This window comes from Cygnus atratus, chromosome 7 (genome assembly GCF_013377495.2).
Source record: "Cygnus atratus isolate AKBS03 ecotype Queensland, Australia chromosome 7, CAtr_DNAZoo_HiC_assembly, whole genome shotgun sequence".
NCBI lineage: Eukaryota > Metazoa > Chordata > Aves > Anseriformes > Anatidae > Cygnus > Cygnus atratus.
In genome coordinates, this window is record NC_066368.1 from 7,555,545 (window position 1) to 7,575,680 (window position 20,136).

Sequence of the window (20,136 nt, forward strand, 5' to 3'; positions counted from 1 at the left end):
GAAGAGAGATCTCTACTTTCTCAAAACAAACATTTAGTTTTGAAGTTAACACAGAAGTATTTGTTTGGTCAACTTGTAAATACAGCACAGAATTTTGCAGTATTTTCAAACTGTAGTCACTGTTCAGTTATCTTGGTTTCAGCTGGAAGTAATGGTCTCCTGGGAAAAGAAGCTAATATTTGAATGCTTAAAATTTTTAGCTGAAGTACTTGAAAATAAATTGATTAAGTAGCAGTCAATATATGAGTTTCTTACCAAAATTAGTTTTCAGAAATTTACCCAAAAGTTAATTTGGGGGGCAACCTAGGTTAGTGTGTTGTTATCTGGGAGCTGTGCAGGCAAACTGTGAACCTGCAGGGCTGGCTGAGAGAGCTGTGGAGGCAACGAATCCTGCGCTGGGGGAGGAATTACATCAGACAGTTCTTTTTCTGGCTGTGTTTCTTCAGCAAAATCAGTAAACTCAAAATTTGCTTCAGACCCTGTAACAAAAGAGAAAAAAGAAGCCTGTTCTTATTTTGCTGAAATTCAGTTTCTTGAAACGTTCTCTGGTGCACTCAGAATTTTTTTTTAGAAAAAAACTTCCACGCGATGCTTACACAAGTCTCTAAACACCATTAGAAGTCTGGGCCTAAGAAACAAGGGAGCAGCACTGCTGCACTTTGCGGGAAGAGGACATGGTGCAGGCCAGGTTGGATGGGGCTCTGGGCAACCTGGCCTAGTGGAAGGCAGAGGGTTGGAAACAGATGGTCTTTAAGGTCCCTTCCAACCCAAACCATTCTATGATTCACAACAGCTTGAGCCGGGTATTTGTGTTCCCTTCTTTGCTAATCATCTCACCTTGCTGCTTACCACCTTGGCTCTTGCTGCCCCCCTTTTTAAATTTCATTTATTTATTTTTTTTTTTGAACATCCTTCTTCCTCTGCGCCTCCTGCAAAGGTTCCCATCGGCTGTCTGTGTCTGCGTGGCAGCAGGCAGAGCTGAGGGCTCCTGTTGTTGTGGTGCTCCTGGGCCCAGCTGCAGGCCTGCTTCACTCAGTCCGGGGGGGACTCCTGATGGGTCAATGTCACCTCCCAGCTACGCACCACTTACAGAGCCCTCTACTGCTCAGCTCTCCAGTGTATTTTGTAGCTCGCAGCCCAGCCAAATGAAGAGTTTGGTATGCGGCTCAGACATGCCGTCTCAGTATTTCCCTGCTGTCGATTTAGTTATTGGATTTTATTTCTGCCAAATGATTAACGGTCTCAGGCATTGATGCTATTTCATTTTATGAGATATAGTTTTAAATATTTGTCAAACTCGAGCTCTTTTGTTTAGACTACCTCCATTTGAATAGGGAATATATTAATATTTTTGAGGCAGTTCAAGGTCACAGTTGTTTATAATTATCTGTCTTGCTTTTGAAAACATTCTGTGAAACTCATCAAAATGAATTTTTCTATTTTTTTTATAATGACTATAAATGAGCAAGTGGGAGATTTCCAAAATTCGTAATACTTTTCAGTATTTTATAAAAAATACTTTGTTATATAATGTTTGCATGTGAAATGCTGATATGCCACTCATAGAACACAAAATGATGAGAAACAAGATCAAATGACTTAATTCTCCTTCGTTTTTCTTTTACTTAGCCATAATAAATTTGTGCAAACCCTTTCCTTCGTTTCTTCCCCTCCTTCCCCTCAAGGCTGTATCCCTTTATTCTGTCTTCACTGATACCTGAGCAAGGGAGAAGTGGCTCTAATGACCAGTTAAGTATTTAACAGCATAGAAAATGGTGTATAAAGAATATGCAGATCATGAAATGCAGACAGATGCATACAAGTGGCTAAGGCTGAATGTGCATCCTCAACTTGGATTTTTCTTGGGTTTTATTTAGTGCTTACCCATGCAACTGTAGCTTTCCAAACACATTTTGCTGGACGTGGAACACAAAGGGGTTGTGAAATGACATTTTGTTAGCAATATATGTTTAGGGGCTTGAGGGAGGTGGGGTATTTGGCCTAAAATTCCATTTTGGCAGCTTTTTGGAGTTATATGCGTGGTTTTTGTTTTGTTCCTTTTGCATCGTGGGCTTCAAGACTCCTACCAATTAATTCTGGAAAAAGGCTTAATGTAGGCTACTCCTCAAGAAGGGGTCTATTTTAACATTCGGTAAACAGATAATCCATTAGGACAACAATATACATTGTGGCAAGTGCTATCCTAGGTTTTTTTGTCAGCGCTTATTTATAGTCTTTTGATTTCGCTTCCCTCCTGTGGTGCAGTTTCAATCATTCTCCCTCCAATCTTTGTTCTCGTATTCATTGCAAGCTGAAAACAAAGTAAGAAAGAAGCTCATACGTAGCGTTCTATTCTTGGCCAGTTCTTCCTCTATAGCAAGAAGGCGGTTGTATTTGGTCACCCTTTCTCCACGGGAAAGACCTCCCAACTTGATAAACCTGGCACCCAGTCCAACAGCCTTAAAACAAGAAAGTGCGTATTTTAAAACTATGTGGTTTGGGAAGTGATGTCATTTGTAATTATTATACACGGTATCCTACTTCTAACTTAACAATCTTATATTTTTACAAATAATAAATGTCCTTGATGAAAGACTTGCTGGATACAAACAATAATTTTCACTGGCATACAATAGGAAATTTTATTTGTAAATGTAGCTTTAATACAAAAGACTAAATATTATCACTGTTAAAATTTTTTAGATATAGTATTATTACCATTCAGAAATGTTTTAACTCACATTTTTTTTTATAAAATGATGCAACCAAATAGATTCTATGCACTTTTGAATATACTCCCTGATTTGGCAAATTTACTGTGTGTTCTCTTCAGACTCAATTAGCTCTCTGTGGGGGGAAAAAAGCAACTCTAGAAAAAGCCCATTTCGTAAAATGTTGTTTCTTTCTCACACAGAAACAGGCTTTCTCCTAAAAAAAAATAGTTCATGTTAAAAGCAGTATTTTGGCAATTCTGCAATTGAACAGCTTTCAATACTTACCAGATCCACAAGGCTATCATCAGAAGATTCTCCATCTGGACTTCCTAATATGGTAATATGTCTTTGACCTATATATAACAGGAATGTAAAACCTTCATTAGTATATATTTTATAAATTCGACTTTTTTTTTTTCCTCCCCCCTTTGGGCATTCTGTGGTTAAATGCGAACAGGAGTAAAACCAATGAAACCCATCTCATAAAAATGTAGACTATATTAGTTTGCTGCCACTATGGCATTAACAGTACATTTTGTTTTATTTTCAGCATGGATAAGGGAATATCTAACATGCTATCCTACATCTTATCTCTAGCTGATGTTTCTGGTAACGTATTCTACAAGCCAGGAGGCTGTTCTATTTATTTTAAATATGCTCTTTACTATAGTAATGATTTTTCTTCACTATAAGTTTACCCTCATGACTGCATGAAATGTTTAGATTGCTATTTACTCGCTTTGATATAGTTATTTTGGGCTTTTTGAAGGAATAAGGAGAAGGAAATTATAAAATTGGATACATTGAATTTGTCCATCTATTCCTTGGCTATAAAGGTAAATAAAAAAAAAAACTACGAAGAGAAATCTTACATATGAAACTGCACAAGTACTGTTACCACAAAGGTTCAATAATATGTAGTCAGTAATCTATGTAAACTGCAGCTTTAAACATTTTGGACTTGTTTGGGTTTCTTAATTATTACTGCTAATATTAGTCAAAATTCAGATTATTGTTATTCAGATCATTTGTTTTATTTAAATTCTATTATCTAGCTGTACAACACTTATCTGCAGTGTCAAAGGGCATCCACATTCAAAACATCCACAATATATTAACTTGCTATAGTTGAAGCCTGCGTCCTGTTTTAAGCTCGCGAACACAGATTTGTGAATCAAAACATGAATTTTAGTTTCTTCTGACAAACGCTTTCTAAATTTGAAGTGGTGAATATTAAATAAAATTATGTAATATTTATGGATGTAGCAACACTATTTATTTATTGACTTGTAGGGTTTGAAAGCAAGCATTTTAACTCCTCTACTCACCATCTAGAAGTCCAGTAAATTCTATGAGGTCTGATACCTTGGTTTGATTAATATATTTTAGAACAACACCACTGCACATCGGTACGTTCATGCTCTGGTCTATTTTAAGTTTGGAAATATTTGCGGCAGCATCTTCAGCAATCAGGTAACATTTGGAACCAAGGGCACAACAAATGTTACTCCATTGTTGTCTGTCCTGCATAAACAATCAAGTAAATATCTGCAGTTTAAAACAACAAAATGAATGCAAATCCTAATTGAGATAAAAATTAAAAAATAAAATACAAAATTAGTTTGGCTTTAGTGCTAAAGATACTTTCCACTATAAGCATATATTTTATATTTTAAATCTGTCAACCAAACAAAAATAAAATACAGGAATTTTGTTTGAATTTTAAGATTTTGCTGGAAAACAATTCTTCTAATCTGGAATTAATCAAAGCTAGTTGCACACAGGCACAGTTTTAAATATTTCAAATCAATTGTATGAGTTTGCTATTTTAATTACCTTTCCTGAATTGTATTTAATTTTCATGGACTATAAAATAATTTTCCATTGTTTTATTTAAAGGTCTCATTATTGTGATAATATGTGAAGTGTCATAATCTTTATTTGAATATAAAATAAGGAAACAGGAGGCAGCCATAGACTCAGTGACAGATATGAGGAGAGGATGATCAGACCTACAGGGAACAGCTAAATACAACACTCTCTTTCTAGCAAAGCTCCATTTTTTAGGGTCTTTGTTTCTTGATTTTAATGCACCGAGATTTAAAGAGAAATAGAGGATAAAAATATGTAAATAATTTGAAATAAGAAATTTACAAATTAATTTTTTCTTTATGTCCACAGCATGCAAAGTTTTCTCATATTAAAAACATCGATTTTCTAGTTAATAATTCTGATAAGGATAATTCTTGGTGTGTGGATCACAGTGCAATCTGTATGAAAGTCCATTCCTATGAAGCTTGCAAGCCCATATGTAACAGAAAATGAAGTTTTTGATGCATGGACAAATGCTTAAACTTAAGCACTAAAGTGGTCTGCTGTCTGGAATTGCTGAACTGGTACCAGGGCTAATCCTCAAGGACCTAATTATCTGTGGCAATGATGTGGCTTAGGTAAACTGCAGATTTCTGAGGAGGGAAGGAGAGGCGTTTTCCTTAACAGTACTCTATTTCAAACTTTGCTTCACTATCTGTTGCAATTCTTCTGCAGATTTTCCTATTGCAACTATATTTTTTCATAAGAATTTTCAAGAAAGTTTGCAGCCCTGGCAGGAGTGGGGAATAATCTGGTGTTTTGGAATATAGGCGTCAGTTTGAAACAGTGCAGGGAAGCAAGGCTACCTAGAGTAAGGTAACAACATACACCGATATTTGAAAAATAAGCTTTTAAAGTTTCAGCTAAAAACTGGATTTTGCAGATCATCTGTTTCAGAATTATTGATTCAGGCACTTGGCAGATTCATAAAGACACTTTGGTTCCCCCTTCATTCATATTCACCATGTTATTTTTTTTTTTTAAGAAAAACAAAAGTCATGTATTTATGTTTAAAAAAAAGGTGTACAACTCCACAGCAAGAATAAGTTTTTATTAAGTTGTGCAGCTGTAGAATCTAGGTCACAATTGTAGCTTCTGCTTCAATTACATTTTTATCTTCTTGTGTAATATATGGAAGCTGAATTGTATGCACAAATGCTTATATTTGAGGTTGTGCAATTTCTTTCATCCATCAATAACCTGGTAACGTGCTTAAGAGTATTCTACTTTATTGTTGTAATCTATTGCCAACACTTGATTAACCCCTCGAACTTTGATCACAGTGATAAAATACACTTTTAAAATTCTGCTGAGCAATGGTGCCAGTTACAGGTTTGTTCTGGCTTCGGGTATAAATCTCAATTGTAAAGAATAGCTGTGATGTGAATTTTTTTTCAGTTGTTCTAAGAAACACATAACCATGTCCAAATTTTTAGTTTCTCCTGTTTAATGTAATAACATTTATATATTACTCGAATTTTGTAATTTGATTTTACAATACTATTTTAATTATTTACTTAAATAAGAAGGAAAATGTAATAAAAATGACTGTGGTTTAGCAAGCAGAATCAGTTAAAAAAAAAAAAAAAAGCATTTTCCTGTTATTCCTTAAAATATTTGTACTATCCATATTCTGTTTGTGCCAAGATTATTTTCTATCAGGAATTAGGTCAAACATATTGAAAAATGTTGTTGCCAATTACAGATATGCAAATGAATTATTACCTACCCTTTTTTATACTGGTATTTCTGTACTTAAACACTCTAAAAACAGAAGCTTCATATTTTGTATGTTTTGTAAAAATGTGAAAAATTCACTGGTCTCACATAAACTATCTTACCTCTTTCCTTAAGGGATCTACTAATGCAATAATAGAAGGAAATTTATTAATCAGTTCCACATACATGTCAACCATTTCATCAGGACTTTTGAATGTTCCAGTAAGTATTTCATATTTTCCTTTAACCTAGTAAAGTAAAAAGTGTAAAAGATAAGAGCGGTAATACTTCAAAAAACAGATTAGTAATGTAAGCTTGCAGGTCTTGTAACATCTCCATGAAGGCAGTGGATTGTGTGTTCTTCAATAAGCGCATATTCACTTGTCTACTTTATTCTATGTTTGTGTGCACATTGTTACAGAAATATTTGCCTAAAGTAACAGTACATTGCAGTGGTCTCATGCCAAAGGTATCATTCCCGAAACAAGGGAGATCTCTTTCAGCATTTTCTAGGCAACGCTGACAGTTTTACACAACTTTGTCATAAAATTGGCAGTACTTGATATTTTTATTATATCTTGTATGAGAAATCTTTGTGTTTAAAAAAAAAAGTTAATTCTTATTTCTCATTTTCATTAAAAATATTGCTGTGAGAATGGAACATACCCTCAGTACTCAAAAATAAGACAATACCTTTCCTTGCTTCTTTGTCCTCTCAGAAAAAAAAAAAAGTTTTCAACTAGTCTAATCATTAAGGGAAGGATAAGCTGCAAAATATGAGGATGATTAAGGGTCACTGGCACCGTCAAATTGTGCCAGAAAAAACACTGCTTTACTGACTTTAACAGTACAGTAACAAAGTTACAGAATTGCTGATAATTATTACTGATAATTCATTAAGATTTCGATCATTCTGAGATAGGATTAAGACATCATAAATTGTCAGGAGAGCAACACTGTTTCACAAAATATACTACTAGTAGAAGATTTGCTGATACAGTACACCTAAACATGCAAAATCTCACAAAATACTAAACCAAATAGAATAGCAAGTTTCTTTTTCTGCTTAAGAAAAAAAAAAAGATTGATCTTGGAAATAGGGGCAAGAACACGAGGACTTCAGCTGGAGATAAATACACTTTATCTTAAAAAAAAATCTTGATAAATTAATAAACAGAAAAGGAGTAAAGCTGGCTGATGAAGGCAGAGCTTACGTCACTTGAATGTAAAGGTTAAATCATGAAAGTAACAGATTTTTGCAGGCAGGACACAAGGCATAACGGGGGGTTGCCTTGGTCCACTGAGCCTTACTCCAGGCAAGGTGCATCAGTATGCTGGTACAGCTGCAGAGGAGGAATGCGTGTCAGCGTTCTCACAGCTCCCACTGCACTGGGCGACTGGAAGGAGGTCAGCATGGCTTGTCTCCTTGCTCTTACAATCCAGTAACGTATCTGCTACGTTTGTAGGACTGATTCAAAGACAATTTATAAATGCAGAGACAAAACGTTTGGTTTGCTTGTGGAAAACAGATTTGGAAGCTTCTAAGTGAGTTTGCAATACAATAGTAAATTGTTAACAAATAACTGTATTTCTTTAAAATAAACCAACAAAACATATACTGAAAATAACTTACGTAATCCATTAATTCATGAGCAGCACAATTTATTGCTAAATACATGTCTGTTCCTAGCTCCAGACCTATGTTGTTGCAAGCTGTTTGCATTAGGAGTAGAGGTTGTTCTAGATTATCCCATCCTGTTATTAGGCAGCCTAAGTGTGATACTCTTTTTAAGGGCGGTAGCTGGAAATAAAACAAAAATAATCTATTTATTTACACATAAATCATACTTATATATGTATTCACTGTCAGTACAACCTGCCTTCAGTCATCAAAATATAAATCTGTTCTCACAAATTGCATTAGGAATTTTAAGGACAATTCTCTGTGAATGAGGGGTTACCAAGCGCTAATAGATAGAAAACAAATCATCCTTGGAAATCTGTCTAGTCATGTAGTTCCCATTTTTATATGGCCAGTACTGGTTTACAAAATCATTTTAAAGGCACACCTAACAATCACGGAATTGTCGTGGATGCTGTGGAAAAGCTTCTGGTGCTATGGAGCATCCCTTTACCACAGAAATAGATTCTCCAGTTTTAAACTGCTTTTACTCATTTATCCTCAACGACAACTTTGGTATTGCCTTTCTAGGATGCTCAAGAAATACTGGAATGTTCCAAGTATTCTGGAAGGAACAAATTTCATAGAGGGGAAATACCTCTAGCACAGCAGTATTGAGTTGTCTGCCTCGAGAACAGTATTCCTGTAAAAAGCCATGATCAGATTTGCATTGAGCAAATGTTTCATGTGTTCTTCTGTGGTGTTTTTTTTTTTTTTTTTTTTTTTTTCCCTCTGGAAGTTTTCAAACACTGATTTTGACTGTGAAAGTCTGTGGATTTTGGATTATAAAGAATAACACCAAGTTGCCCAGAAAGCAACAGGGTAAAATCCTGTGTTTGTCTGGAGAAGTCATTTGGAAGGCACCAGTTTTGACAAGAGCTAGAGAACTAACTAGAGTGGACAGAACAGAGACCTTCATATGAATGTTCCTTCATATAAAAAAAAACGTAGAAAGAAACCTCTGGTCAGATTGGTATGAAATCATTCTGTAGCAATCTGCAAGAAGGGAGAAAGAATCTATTTGACTTGGAGCACTACATTGCTGCAATAGACAGTAATAGATGGTGTACTCTTCCTGCCTTTAACGTGACATAGCACTTAAGTTTGCTTTTTTATGTGATTTGTCCCCATATGATGCACCTTGCTGCATTCTATTAAAAGCACTTTTATCTTTACAAAACATTTTTCCACAGTCTTGACTTCTATAACCTGAACAACTGCTTTCTAGCATTAAATATTTAAACAAGCAAAAGGCCCATAGGTCATCAAACAAACCAACAAAACAAAGAAAAAGATTTAAGATATTTTAAGAATTTTAATTAGCTCAGAAAGGAAAGCAAAACCGACATGGCATTTCCGTCTATTTTTTTGAAAACTCATCAATAAATTACAGATTTTAAAGTAAACAAACAACAACAAAAACAACAACAAAGATCATTTGAATCAGATAAAATAATGCCCTGCCACTACTGCAAGTGCTGCCCTTCAGCTACTTGTTCCTATCTGCCATTATCGATAACCTCACACAGGAACTGGAAACTTAATGTAGCATGACTAAGATGGGAGTTGCTTCCAGAGTTAGCAAAGAGCACAATATGCAAGTCTTACAGGTAATAGTTTCGGGCTTACAAGAACAAAGGGCATGTATTCTGCTGGTGCTACAGGCCCACATTTGGATGACTTAACAAGGTAAGAAAAATGTCTAGGTTCCAGAAGAATTCCCTTTCTGTTAATGTTCTACAGGAAGGCAAGGTATAGTCAGAGGCATCTAAATTACCATGTAAAATATGGCCATTTGGAGTATTTAAAAGTCTTGCCTTGACCTTTCCAAAGTGGTAATGTAGATTAATGTTTCATTTCTTAAGAACATTTTGGTTCCCTGCTGTTGTTAATACCTTGTTGAAGGCTTAAAATGAAAATCTCTTTTCTTACCGGAGCTTTCTTCCCTGTATTAGGTGCTTTGCCTTTCTTATTGTCTGCTAGTTGAGGACTGGGCTGTTGGGAAGGTAGGAAGAAAGAAACAATGAAAAAATGCCATTGGAAAGCCCCAAAATTACAAAGAGATATCAGATTTAAAAAAATCTCTATTTTTTAGACCAAAAGTCTGAATTTTGGTCTAAAGAGTTTGCAAGTATTTAATTTAGGATATAGCATTCAAGACAAAGAAACTATAAGCAACTATCTGGTTTTATTTTGTGGTGGTAATTCATTTCAAATGCTTATTTCTATCCTGGCATTACCCTAACCATCATCTGTTTTTCAAAATATTCCCACCTACCTATCAGTAATACCAGGGTTCTAGCAAATGAAAATCTAGACTCTGTACTAGGAGAAATCTAACAACCTCACTTTGCAAAAAGCATATACAAGTACCAAGCTTGGTATTCTACTGCAATAATAATAATACCTTGACAAAGATATGTTACGTGTGTGTGAGCCTTAGCAGGATCAGAACCATACGTTCACTCTGATACCATTCTGAACCTTTCCTGGTTCAAATAATGAAAGTCTTCCTATGCCTAGAACAATGCTCTATTCTATCTTCGTTAATTTAATATCACTAAATGGCCAATGTTTTATTCATCTGTCAGAGAAACAAATCTTCTATTCTGTGCCATAAGACTAAATGTGATAACGTGCTAAATGTTCTACATTTAAGCTTAAACAGACAATAGTAGTAGAAATGTCAAATGAAGTACATCACATTATTAACACATTTTTATTGTACCACTTTCCCTGCAGGTTCCAACAGTCTCATCACTTCTTTCTGTATATCCAGAACTCTTTCTATGCCCTGAAATGAAACGACGGTATTCTTCAAAAGAAAGATATATTATTTCATTCTAGCAGCTTAAATCAGAAAAGAGAGCACACTTCTAAAGGCAGACCTCAATATGAAGTCTTAAAAAACAAAACAAAACCTCTTATAGACTTCCATAACACTATCTCCCACCCACAAGTGCAGTCCAGTGTCCAATGATAACGGGTTAGTAGCAGTGGAATGAACACAACTATTTGATTATGCTGCTGAATAAAAAAGTAAGAGAAGTGGTCTCTTGGCCAAAAAGAAGTAAACTTTTCTGGTCTATCTGATCTATCTATCTAATATCCTGGTCTACCTAATATCTGAGAAGTGAAAAGATCTTAATCACTGTCCACGACTGAGATTTCTCTAGGAGTTCCTAACTGGAAACTCTGACAACATTTCCAGGAAGCAGGAAAAGAATCACTGTCTTCGTTTTTTACATTGGGGAATGGAGGAACACTCCAGCTAAACGAATCCACTGCTTTTAACACAAGGCTGTTTTTCCTTTTCCACTGAGTTAGGAAAAGTTTAATGCTAACTTTGTAAATCAAAGTTCACGTTTTCTTAAACTGTGCCAGTAAAGGCAAACTGAAGGGGGCAGAAGTCAGTTACAGCTGACAACATATCAACACAGGAGGACCTGCTACGCTTACTGCACTGCAGCAAGCAGCTTGCTACTTTCCCATGAGCACTAGGAGGCATTAAGTCTTTGAGAGGTACAGAATTGGTAACCTTATTAAGAGCTCTTGGTGACAATTCTAAAAATCTAAAGGAAAAGGAAAAAGAAAGAGAATCGAGCTCAGCTATTTGTTCAGGTCACCAGCATACAAAGTAGAAATCACAGCCCTAATGTAGGCATCTTGTGCAGATACATTCTTTAATGCAACACATGGCTAAACAAAAAGAGGGTGTTGACCCAGTCTGTCTCATCCATCCTTCTTGCCCCTTGAATAGATTTTGTTCTGCTTTGTATTCCTATCTTCACAATTTCATTTTTAAAGAAATTTGTTCCCAAAGATTTTAAGCTCTGCTGTGAATTTGTTGAGTTTTGTTGTTTTGTATGCGCTGCAGATCAACTCATACTATTTATAATCTACTAATAAAAAATCACATTTTAAAAAAGACTAGTCTGTTATCGTTGTATAACAATTCTTTTACATCTTCTTCAGTGCACCGATTTTTCCTGTATACTAACACATGCATTTTAAACTTAAAATCTTTGTGTATCTTCATTTAAATCTTCATCTATTTACTTCTTTTAATGTTCCTTGTGTTAGAACTCTGCACTAACATTCATTAAAACTTTGACCTTGCGAGTAAACAAAAAATGAAAAATATAGATTCTAAGGATTGTATTGAAAAGATCTATATACTCACATACATATATAGTTTGTGAAATTTATAGAATATACATTAATATTTATTAAAAAAAAAATCTAAAACAACGAAACAGTACCTGCTTGAGTGATAACTGAGCTGGTGGTATGAGCATAACTTCTTTCACTAATTTCAGTTTTGCAGGTGAAAATTTTTCACAGTTCAACAGAGTAATCATTGGATGTGGCAGAGTCATTTCTTTAGGTGAATCCTGTAATTGGGAGTACCATGTGAAAAAAGTGTTAAAAAACAGAATCATTTATATATATATAAATATTTATCTTAGTTATGGCACAGGGCCAGTTCAAAGCCTGCTACAGGCAACTGTCTTATGGATGTACTTTATGAGGTATATTTAATCCTACTTTCGCGAGGGACTCCTGACTTCAGAATTCTAGAATTGTGGTAATTGGAATAAAACAAACAAAATGACAAAAGTCCCACGTACCTGATTATATTTCAGCAGTGCTATATGTAAGTACAATGGGATATGATTAATAGTGGCACCAGCCTTAGCTACAGCAAGTGATGTTCCCCCAATAGCTAAGCTGCCACAAAGCACTGGTTCAATGGGTTCTGCAGGCGGGATTGTTCTCTCTGTACTCGACATCTTCTTCCCTGTGAGACAGAGAGTAGCAGCTAAACATTTTATTGGTTTAAAACATGTACTTATGTACCGTGGTTGTGCAAGTAAATAAAAAGTCACGTTTTGGTAGTGTAGTCAATACATAACAGAAGAGTCAGTTCATTTTTTTCCTTAAACTTGTCATTTGCTTTATACGAAATGACGTTACAAGTAAGTAAAGTATCTGTCCTCACTCTGATTTCAAATGTGATTCAAATCTCCTTTAGAGATCTTTCAGCCACTGAAATCTATGTTTATATGCAGTAATGTCATACCATTTTTCAGGTTCTTTTCATCAACACGTTTTCAGTAGTCTTTATTGGCCTCCTTATATGCTCAGCTTTTGCATAAACATCTTGGAATATTACATTATAAGCTGACTGGGAGTACGCATACTTGATTTCTTCTAATAATGAGCGTGAAAAAAATTTAGGCCTATTACAGTTGAGTTTTCCATAAAGAGAACAGATCAGGTCTTTTAAATATTCCGTAAACGTAGTCTTGTTTAATTTTCAAAAGAGCTTACTTCCCGTTCAGATACAGTAGCATAACTTTTGTCAAAATGCTTGAAACCCAGTAGTTCCCACTACTGTACTTGTTACCTACACTTCTTACCAGTAAGCACCTATGTGAAATAAGATGTCCGATTCTCAAAAATCACATGCATTGGGTACTTTTTTGTAAATCTGACCAGCTACTTTGGTTCCTAATAGGAGTGACATACACATGTTAATTTGCTGCGGAAGTTTTCAATAAAATATAAATGCTGCGGGATACAACTCTGATAGGCAATAAAATATGCCTAAGGACCTTAAGCGGATATGCAGATTACACCATACATCATTCACATGCTGCACGTAACTTCCACACCTCTTACATTGAGGATAAAGAGCTACACACAGTACACTGGTAACCTAGTGCTGAGCAACTCCAGTAAACTGCTCTGTCTTCCAGACATTCCTTCCACTACACTACTTTTTAACCTGCAAAAATGGCAACATGGATGCTATTTCTGAAAGCACCTGCTGCTGGAAGTTGCCATCCGTTACCGCTCTCCTGTCACAACACGAAGCTACAATCATTGACTCCTAATACTCAGATATTGGTTCCAGCAATAGTATTGCAGTCAATGTCACAATCAAATACAAATAAATTAAAATGAATGAAAACAAGTAATATAAGTACCAGTAGAACCTTAACTAAGCACACAATATACAGCATGATGATATCTAGATGGACCTGACAGCTTCAGATGTTTTGTTTCAGATGAAAGGTGAACTTAGAGTACGCAGATAGAACATATTAATTGGGAGGTCTTACTAGGATTTTATGAGAGTTCAAACTAAATTGGTAAGTAGATGATAATTTGCCAAAATTTTATGCCATTCAAATAAATAACAGGAAGATCTTTTTTTTCTGAGGATAATGCATACATGGAGGTAACACAGCATGCTTTTTTCTTTTTCTTTTTTTTTTTTTGCTATATATAGTAATCCTTTTTCTCTACTCTTGCACCATTTTTTTCTTCAGTAGCATTGCCTGCTTACTTCTTTTTTTCACTCTATTTCCTGTCTTTCCCATGTCATCCCCTTCCTTTTTTCTTTTTCACTTTTCACCTTTATTTCCTCCTTTTGTCAGTGTTAGCCACAACTTTCCCTTCCTCCCTTCCCCTTTCCATTCTTCTCGACTTCTATCTTCATTCTATTTCCATTTTCCTTTTCAGTTCTATGATTCTTTTCTTTCCTTATCATTTTCATTTTTATTCTTCATTTGCATCCTCCTCCATTCTTATTCCTCACTCTGAAGAGTAATAACCTCCTGTCTAAGACAACTGTAAAACAAAGGCAGAAACTCTGTTCAACAAATGCAAGCGAATGATGAGAAAATTGTTTTTTCCTATCATCTCATTCCTGAAGGAGAAACTGCTGTGAGCAGAAAGATGATTTAGGACAGAGTAACTGAACCCCTGAACATGTGACACTACTCTTTAGTGTCCACAGAAGTATTTTAGCATCTTTATCAATATCGGTATTACAGGTCTTACAGAAAATATTAAAAGGAAATAAACTAAAACCTGGTTTTGCTGCTTTTTTTTTCCCAGATAGTGCCACTGCTGATGGAGCACAGGAAAGAGGAGCTGCTGCTTCTTCTTCTTCCTTTTGAATTTTTTTTTCTTCTACCTTTTTTCTAAAGTATTCACTGAGAGAAAAGGCATAAAGATTATTGGTTCAAAATAGTGGTAGGCATGTGAAAAGTAGACACACTATACTTGCTGCAGATGCTGGGAGATGGATTAAGAGCATCTGCTTGAATTTCTGCCACGGTCTCATTGTGTGAAGCTGAGTAAGTCAATAAATGACTATCTTTTCGTAGTTACCTGCATCACTGAGTAAACAAAAAGAACCCATAAGCAGGTATAACAAATGTTAGTGTGAAGAATAAATTTGCATTGCATGGGTAGTAACAGACAGTAATCCTGTCATAACTTTATGACATATAACAATTTAGCCTAAATTGCTAATCCAAGATGTAAGTTGTACGCTGTCATCTGGGTGGTTGCAAGCTCAGAGTGGCTGCATTTCAACTACATGCATGAAATGGAAATTGCATACGTAGTCACACAGACACCCAATTCAGACAAATGGAGCACATAAGCTACGTAAGGTAACGTTAAGTAAAAGTCTTATTTAGATTCACTTTAGATGGAAGAATTTCTTTCAAAATGAGTCCTTATTCTCTTGAGAAAGGTTTCCGGCTAATCCACTTGGAAGGCAATTAGGTCTGTTTGCCACAGTTTGTGTTAAGTGTGGCAACCCAACAGCTACTCCTCCAGGAAAGCATCACTGCATTCAGCCAGGCAGCTGACAGAAACACTTCCAACTAGAGACAGAACAGGATGACATGCCACACTACTGCTTCCCGGGTGAAGGAGGCCGTAACATCGCCAGGTAGTTTCTCTAAGGCTAGTGAAAATACATTCAGATACATGTGATGTTTTTACTGCAGGGCTTTTTTTCTTATAAACAAAAATATTTCTTTGTAATGGAAAAATACAGCCATTCATTTTCACTTGAGATTCCCCTATGAAATATTTGCATGAAACAATACATACGACTGTTTACTAGAAAAACTTTGTTTCCAAGAAAGAGTAGAATACCAGCTAAAAGAAACTAATTACTCCAAATAAAAATCCCTTAGGAGTACCCTGCCCAGAAAAAACACTCCAACAGATCCTGAAAACACTATCTATCTATCTGTTCTGTGGATCTAGCTCAGTGCAGAAGACATAACACAAAGGCCTTCCATACCATTTTTTTTCTGCAGTGCAATGAACAGAACAAGCAGAATTGCAATCGGAAAAAGCTCCCACCCTGGATTAAACTGGCACCGAATGAGTTTCTTACACTCATTAACATGTTCAAGCATTTTTTCTCAGACTCCTAGTGCCCCCCCCCCAAAATCTAATTCCTATAAATTTTATTAAATAAGGCTAATTTTCATATCATAATTATGAAGCAGCAGGAAATAATATACTGTAATATATCTTAAATGCACTTCATATTCTAAAAATATACAAAAAAATAATATTAGAAGCATTATTGTATATGTTTTTCATTTACGTATAAATTAACAGTATTTCAAATGCAGTAACTTGTTTTGCAGTAACATAAAAGAGTAGAAATCACATGCAAGACCTACCCAAGCATCTTATCAACTTCACACTGGTCAGTAGGCTTCAAGTCCCTTAACACTGCGTTCAGGGATTCATTCACCCATTCCACAGCAGTGGCAACACTGTCACTTCTTTCTTTCTCATCACCTTCATTTATTTCAGGTGAAGCATCTTCGGGTACATGAGAATGAGAAGACATTATAGCAGAACAAATCCTCTGCAAAATAACGTAAAAAGACTTAGAGCACTATTTCATTTCTAATTTGGAAATTTGAAAGAATAAGAAGTAGATGTCCTTACCAGCTCTACAAGCACCCATCTGCAGAACTACTGTTTGTTCCACTGAACTGATCTCTTTTCATCCAGCACCTCCTTCCTGGTCTCTTACACTCTGGTACTCACAGACCTTATTCAAGTTTCTCCATCTAAATTATAACTACTTAGGCAAAAACCTTGTGACAGATCTGCTTTACATATGCCATTTGTTATCAGAACAGAACGGAGTTATTTTAAAGATCATACTGTCATTACGACATCTTCTATTGCAGTTGTTGTTAGCTTGTTGTACCATGATTCATCAGCATTTATGTTTAATGCCATTACTCACGATCACTTACTTGTTGTCTTATTTAGGTATTTTAAGCTTATCTTTCTGTACCACAGAAGGATGACCAATACTTACAAAACTCACCCAATGGAAACATCATTTACAGATATCACAGAGCTGCCTGTATTAATAGTATTAACTTTACATACTGTGAATATCTTTGAAATTATGTTTAATTTCTTTAAATTGGCTCCTTTCAGGGATCAAGAATGGAATGAGTCATAGTTTAAGTGCAGGTGAGATATATGTTTGACTTAATTATCACCCACATCATCTCAAAGTAAAAGTTCCTTCACCTACACTTTGTTGACACTGTGCTATACTTTTCTTTAACGTTGCCCAAAAATAGAAATATAAGGATCTGAAAACAAAAACAAAAGAAAACTGTAGAAAGTAAATGAACTTACAGGGCTAGACATGGCTGTAAGGAAAAGCAACACGATGCATTGTTAAGACAGACAAAAGTTTAACATAGAAAGATGCTCTGTCACATTACACTCACAAAGTAAACAAGTATTGTCCAAAAAGTATTGTCTAATTCACAGAGCATAAAGTTTTCATAGTTGTTGTCAGTGGCTAACTTTTCATGGCTTTTCTTTTCATGGCATTTTTTGAGTACATACAACATTATGTACTCAACTGGTGAGTCATGGAGATTCATCTTTTCACTAAAGATGCAAACTAAAACGTTCACTAGGATATGAGTAGAATAGTACATCTCCCTGATACTGTCTTATTAAATAAAATAAATAAAACAGGAAGAAGGAGCTCATACCTTCTCGTAGTTTTTAACTGTGCAGTATATTTCCACTTCTAATGTTGGTTTACCAACTCCATCAAGAACTTTTCTTCCAGCTAGTTTGCATATTACTGGAGCTTTTGAAAATGTAGAAAAGTAGTTAGCCTTAAATGAAAGAGAAAGAACCCATCAGAAGTCAGTTGCTATGCAAAAAGGTTTTTATTCCATTAAACAAATTTAGATTATATCCACCATTGCGCAAATCTATTTTTATGTCCCAATCTTCAACATACTTGTGTTACACTGCACATTTACTTCTACAGCATCTGCTTAAGAATCATTCCAGGGAACAGATCCAAGTTATATGCAAAGTCCAAAGTCATATCCAGGTTACATGAACATGTGTTTTATTTTACAAAGCTAGTGATGGGTATCATCAAGTATCTCCTTAGCCCTCCCAGAAAATAGGCATTTGCCCAAAGCTTACTTGGATTTACACTATGTAACAAAAACAATCATTGTGCTTACAATTCATGTGCTACCCATCTTCCCCTGGTGATGGCAAAACACTTGGAGACGGGAAACAGTGAAATCCTTCATTTCCACACACTTTCATATACTATTTTAAAGAGTTACACCCTATTTGTATTGCTTGTAGTTGCTGTATCATCACTACCAGATATTTCATTAGTAGGACTCCCTACAATATTTTGTCAAGTTGATACCAGATATAACTGGTGTGAGGCCCACACTCTTTCCAAGAAGAGCTGAAACATGCCCAGTCTCTTTTATTGCAACTGGCCCATGGCATCAGTGTGCTGAGCAGCAGTTTTACTAGGGATGCCCACCAACAGCCTCCCAAGGCAAAGTACTCTCCCTTTGCACCGAGACCAGCAACCAGCATATAACAAAAAGCTGTGATGCTGCACAGAACTATATGGACCAGCATCATCGTGCCACTTGCCCCAAGAGGCAAAAATGAAAGAAAATTGCCCGAGGCAGTGTCAAGCCCAGTGTTTAAGTGTACTTTTAGCCACAGAAACCTCGGGCTCCTCTCATCAGCAGCCATTGGGCTTATAAGGGGCACCAGGGCAGGTCACAGCTGGGGCTGCCAGAAGACACCCGAGAGGGGCCTACGGGCAGGTGGGGGGCCGCGGGGAACCTCGGCCAAGCCTCCACCCGCCCAGAGGCAACAGCAGCCCCGCGGCCTCCCTTAGGAGCAGCCGGGGCGGGCGCCTCACGCGCTGCGGCCCCCCTGGAGGTACCAAGGCCCCGTAGAGATCTGCGGGGCATAGCGGGAAGAGGGCGTTGAGCGCCTCCTCCACCCGCTGCGGCACTCGGTGGCCCCGGTAATACTCCGCCGCCTCCCGCCGCAGCTCCCCGAGCCGCCCGCCGCCACCACACGGCTCCATGGCAGCGCCCGCCGGCCGTGGCGACAAAATGGCGGCGCCCCCCTTCTCTCGCGAGAGACGAGCGCCGTGCGCTCTGAGGCGGGAAGCGCGGCGCCGAGAGGGGAATGGCGCCGGGCGGGCCCCGGGCCGGAGGGGGCGGCAGCGCCGTGTGAGGGCGGCAGCGCCCCCGGCGGTCCTGCGGCTGCCCCCGGGAGTCCTGCAGCTGACCCCCGGCGACAGGGAGGGGCGGTGTTTGTTTGGTGTCTTTTCTTCGTGCCGCGCTGGCTCTTTCCTCGGAGGCTGGTTATGATCCTCCAAGTCAGAATGCCTGGGGCAGGCGCTCTTTAGTTTTAAAAGTCGCCGAACAACGAAATTGTGTAAGATTATCATCCTGAAAGAGAGACAGATTATGGTTTGTGAAATGTCTAGTGAGGATAACGCTGCAAAATGCCCCAGTAACTCTACTTCTGCATTTAAAAGCCCTTTACTTCCAATGAAAAGAAACGTTTCACAACCTAAATGATCATTTTTAGTCTGCAATTTCCTACAAAAACTTTCACTTTGTTACACTGTTCATTGGTAATTTTGTTGAAGTAACTGAAAATGGAGATACTTAAAAAGCTGTTAGCTGCACACTTCCTCAGCTCTAAAATCAATATGTGTAGACCTTTGCTCATTGTATGTTCACTTCTCTGGGTTGGGCAATAATGAAGAAAAATCCCTACTGAATCATTTTCTTTCCTTTTCACATCCTTCAGAAATAGCACGGTACCTCTCTAGAGAGTTAAACCCTCTTTTTTATTTTTTTTTCCTCCTTTTTTTTTTTCCCTTAGCCTTTTCCTCCGAAGAAGTTTTTAAACTGACACTAGCCGTGCCTTAAAGAAGGGAAAGAGAATAAATATCTGGTGAGGTTTCGCTGGCTGAGAGCAGTT

General features: G+C 36.9%; 1 protein-coding gene across 5 annotated transcripts; it reads right to left on the minus strand.

The window, feature by feature from the left end:
* Window positions 1-28: 28 nt before the first annotated feature.
* Window positions 29-19,252, minus strand: ENO4 (enolase 4). Of its 5 annotated transcripts, XM_050712002.1 has the most exons (15): window positions 19,079-19,252; window positions 17,850-17,978; window positions 16,494-16,684; window positions 14,869-14,993; window positions 12,618-12,787; window positions 12,249-12,380; window positions 10,715-10,780; window positions 9,919-9,981; window positions 7,939-8,106; window positions 6,428-6,553; window positions 4,043-4,238; window positions 3,000-3,067; window positions 2,342-2,459; window positions 256-479; window positions 33-159 (listed from the first exon to the last, which is right to left on the minus strand). In XM_050712002.1, the coding sequence occupies exons 1-14, from the start codon at window positions 19,223-19,225 to the stop codon at window positions 304-306; spliced, it is 1,875 nt and encodes a 624-aa protein (XP_050567959.1). In that variant the 5' UTR covers window positions 19,226-19,252; the 3' UTR covers window positions 33-159; window positions 256-303. The 5 variants fall into 5 exon arrangements, with proteins under 5 accessions (XP_035403430.1, XP_050567962.1, XP_050567961.1 ...); XM_035547537.2 differs by having other exon boundaries at window positions 29-479; XM_050712005.1 differs by having other exon boundaries at window positions 29-479; window positions 17,850-17,950; window positions 19,079-19,181.
* Between the last annotated feature and the right edge of the window lie 884 nt (window positions 19,253-20,136).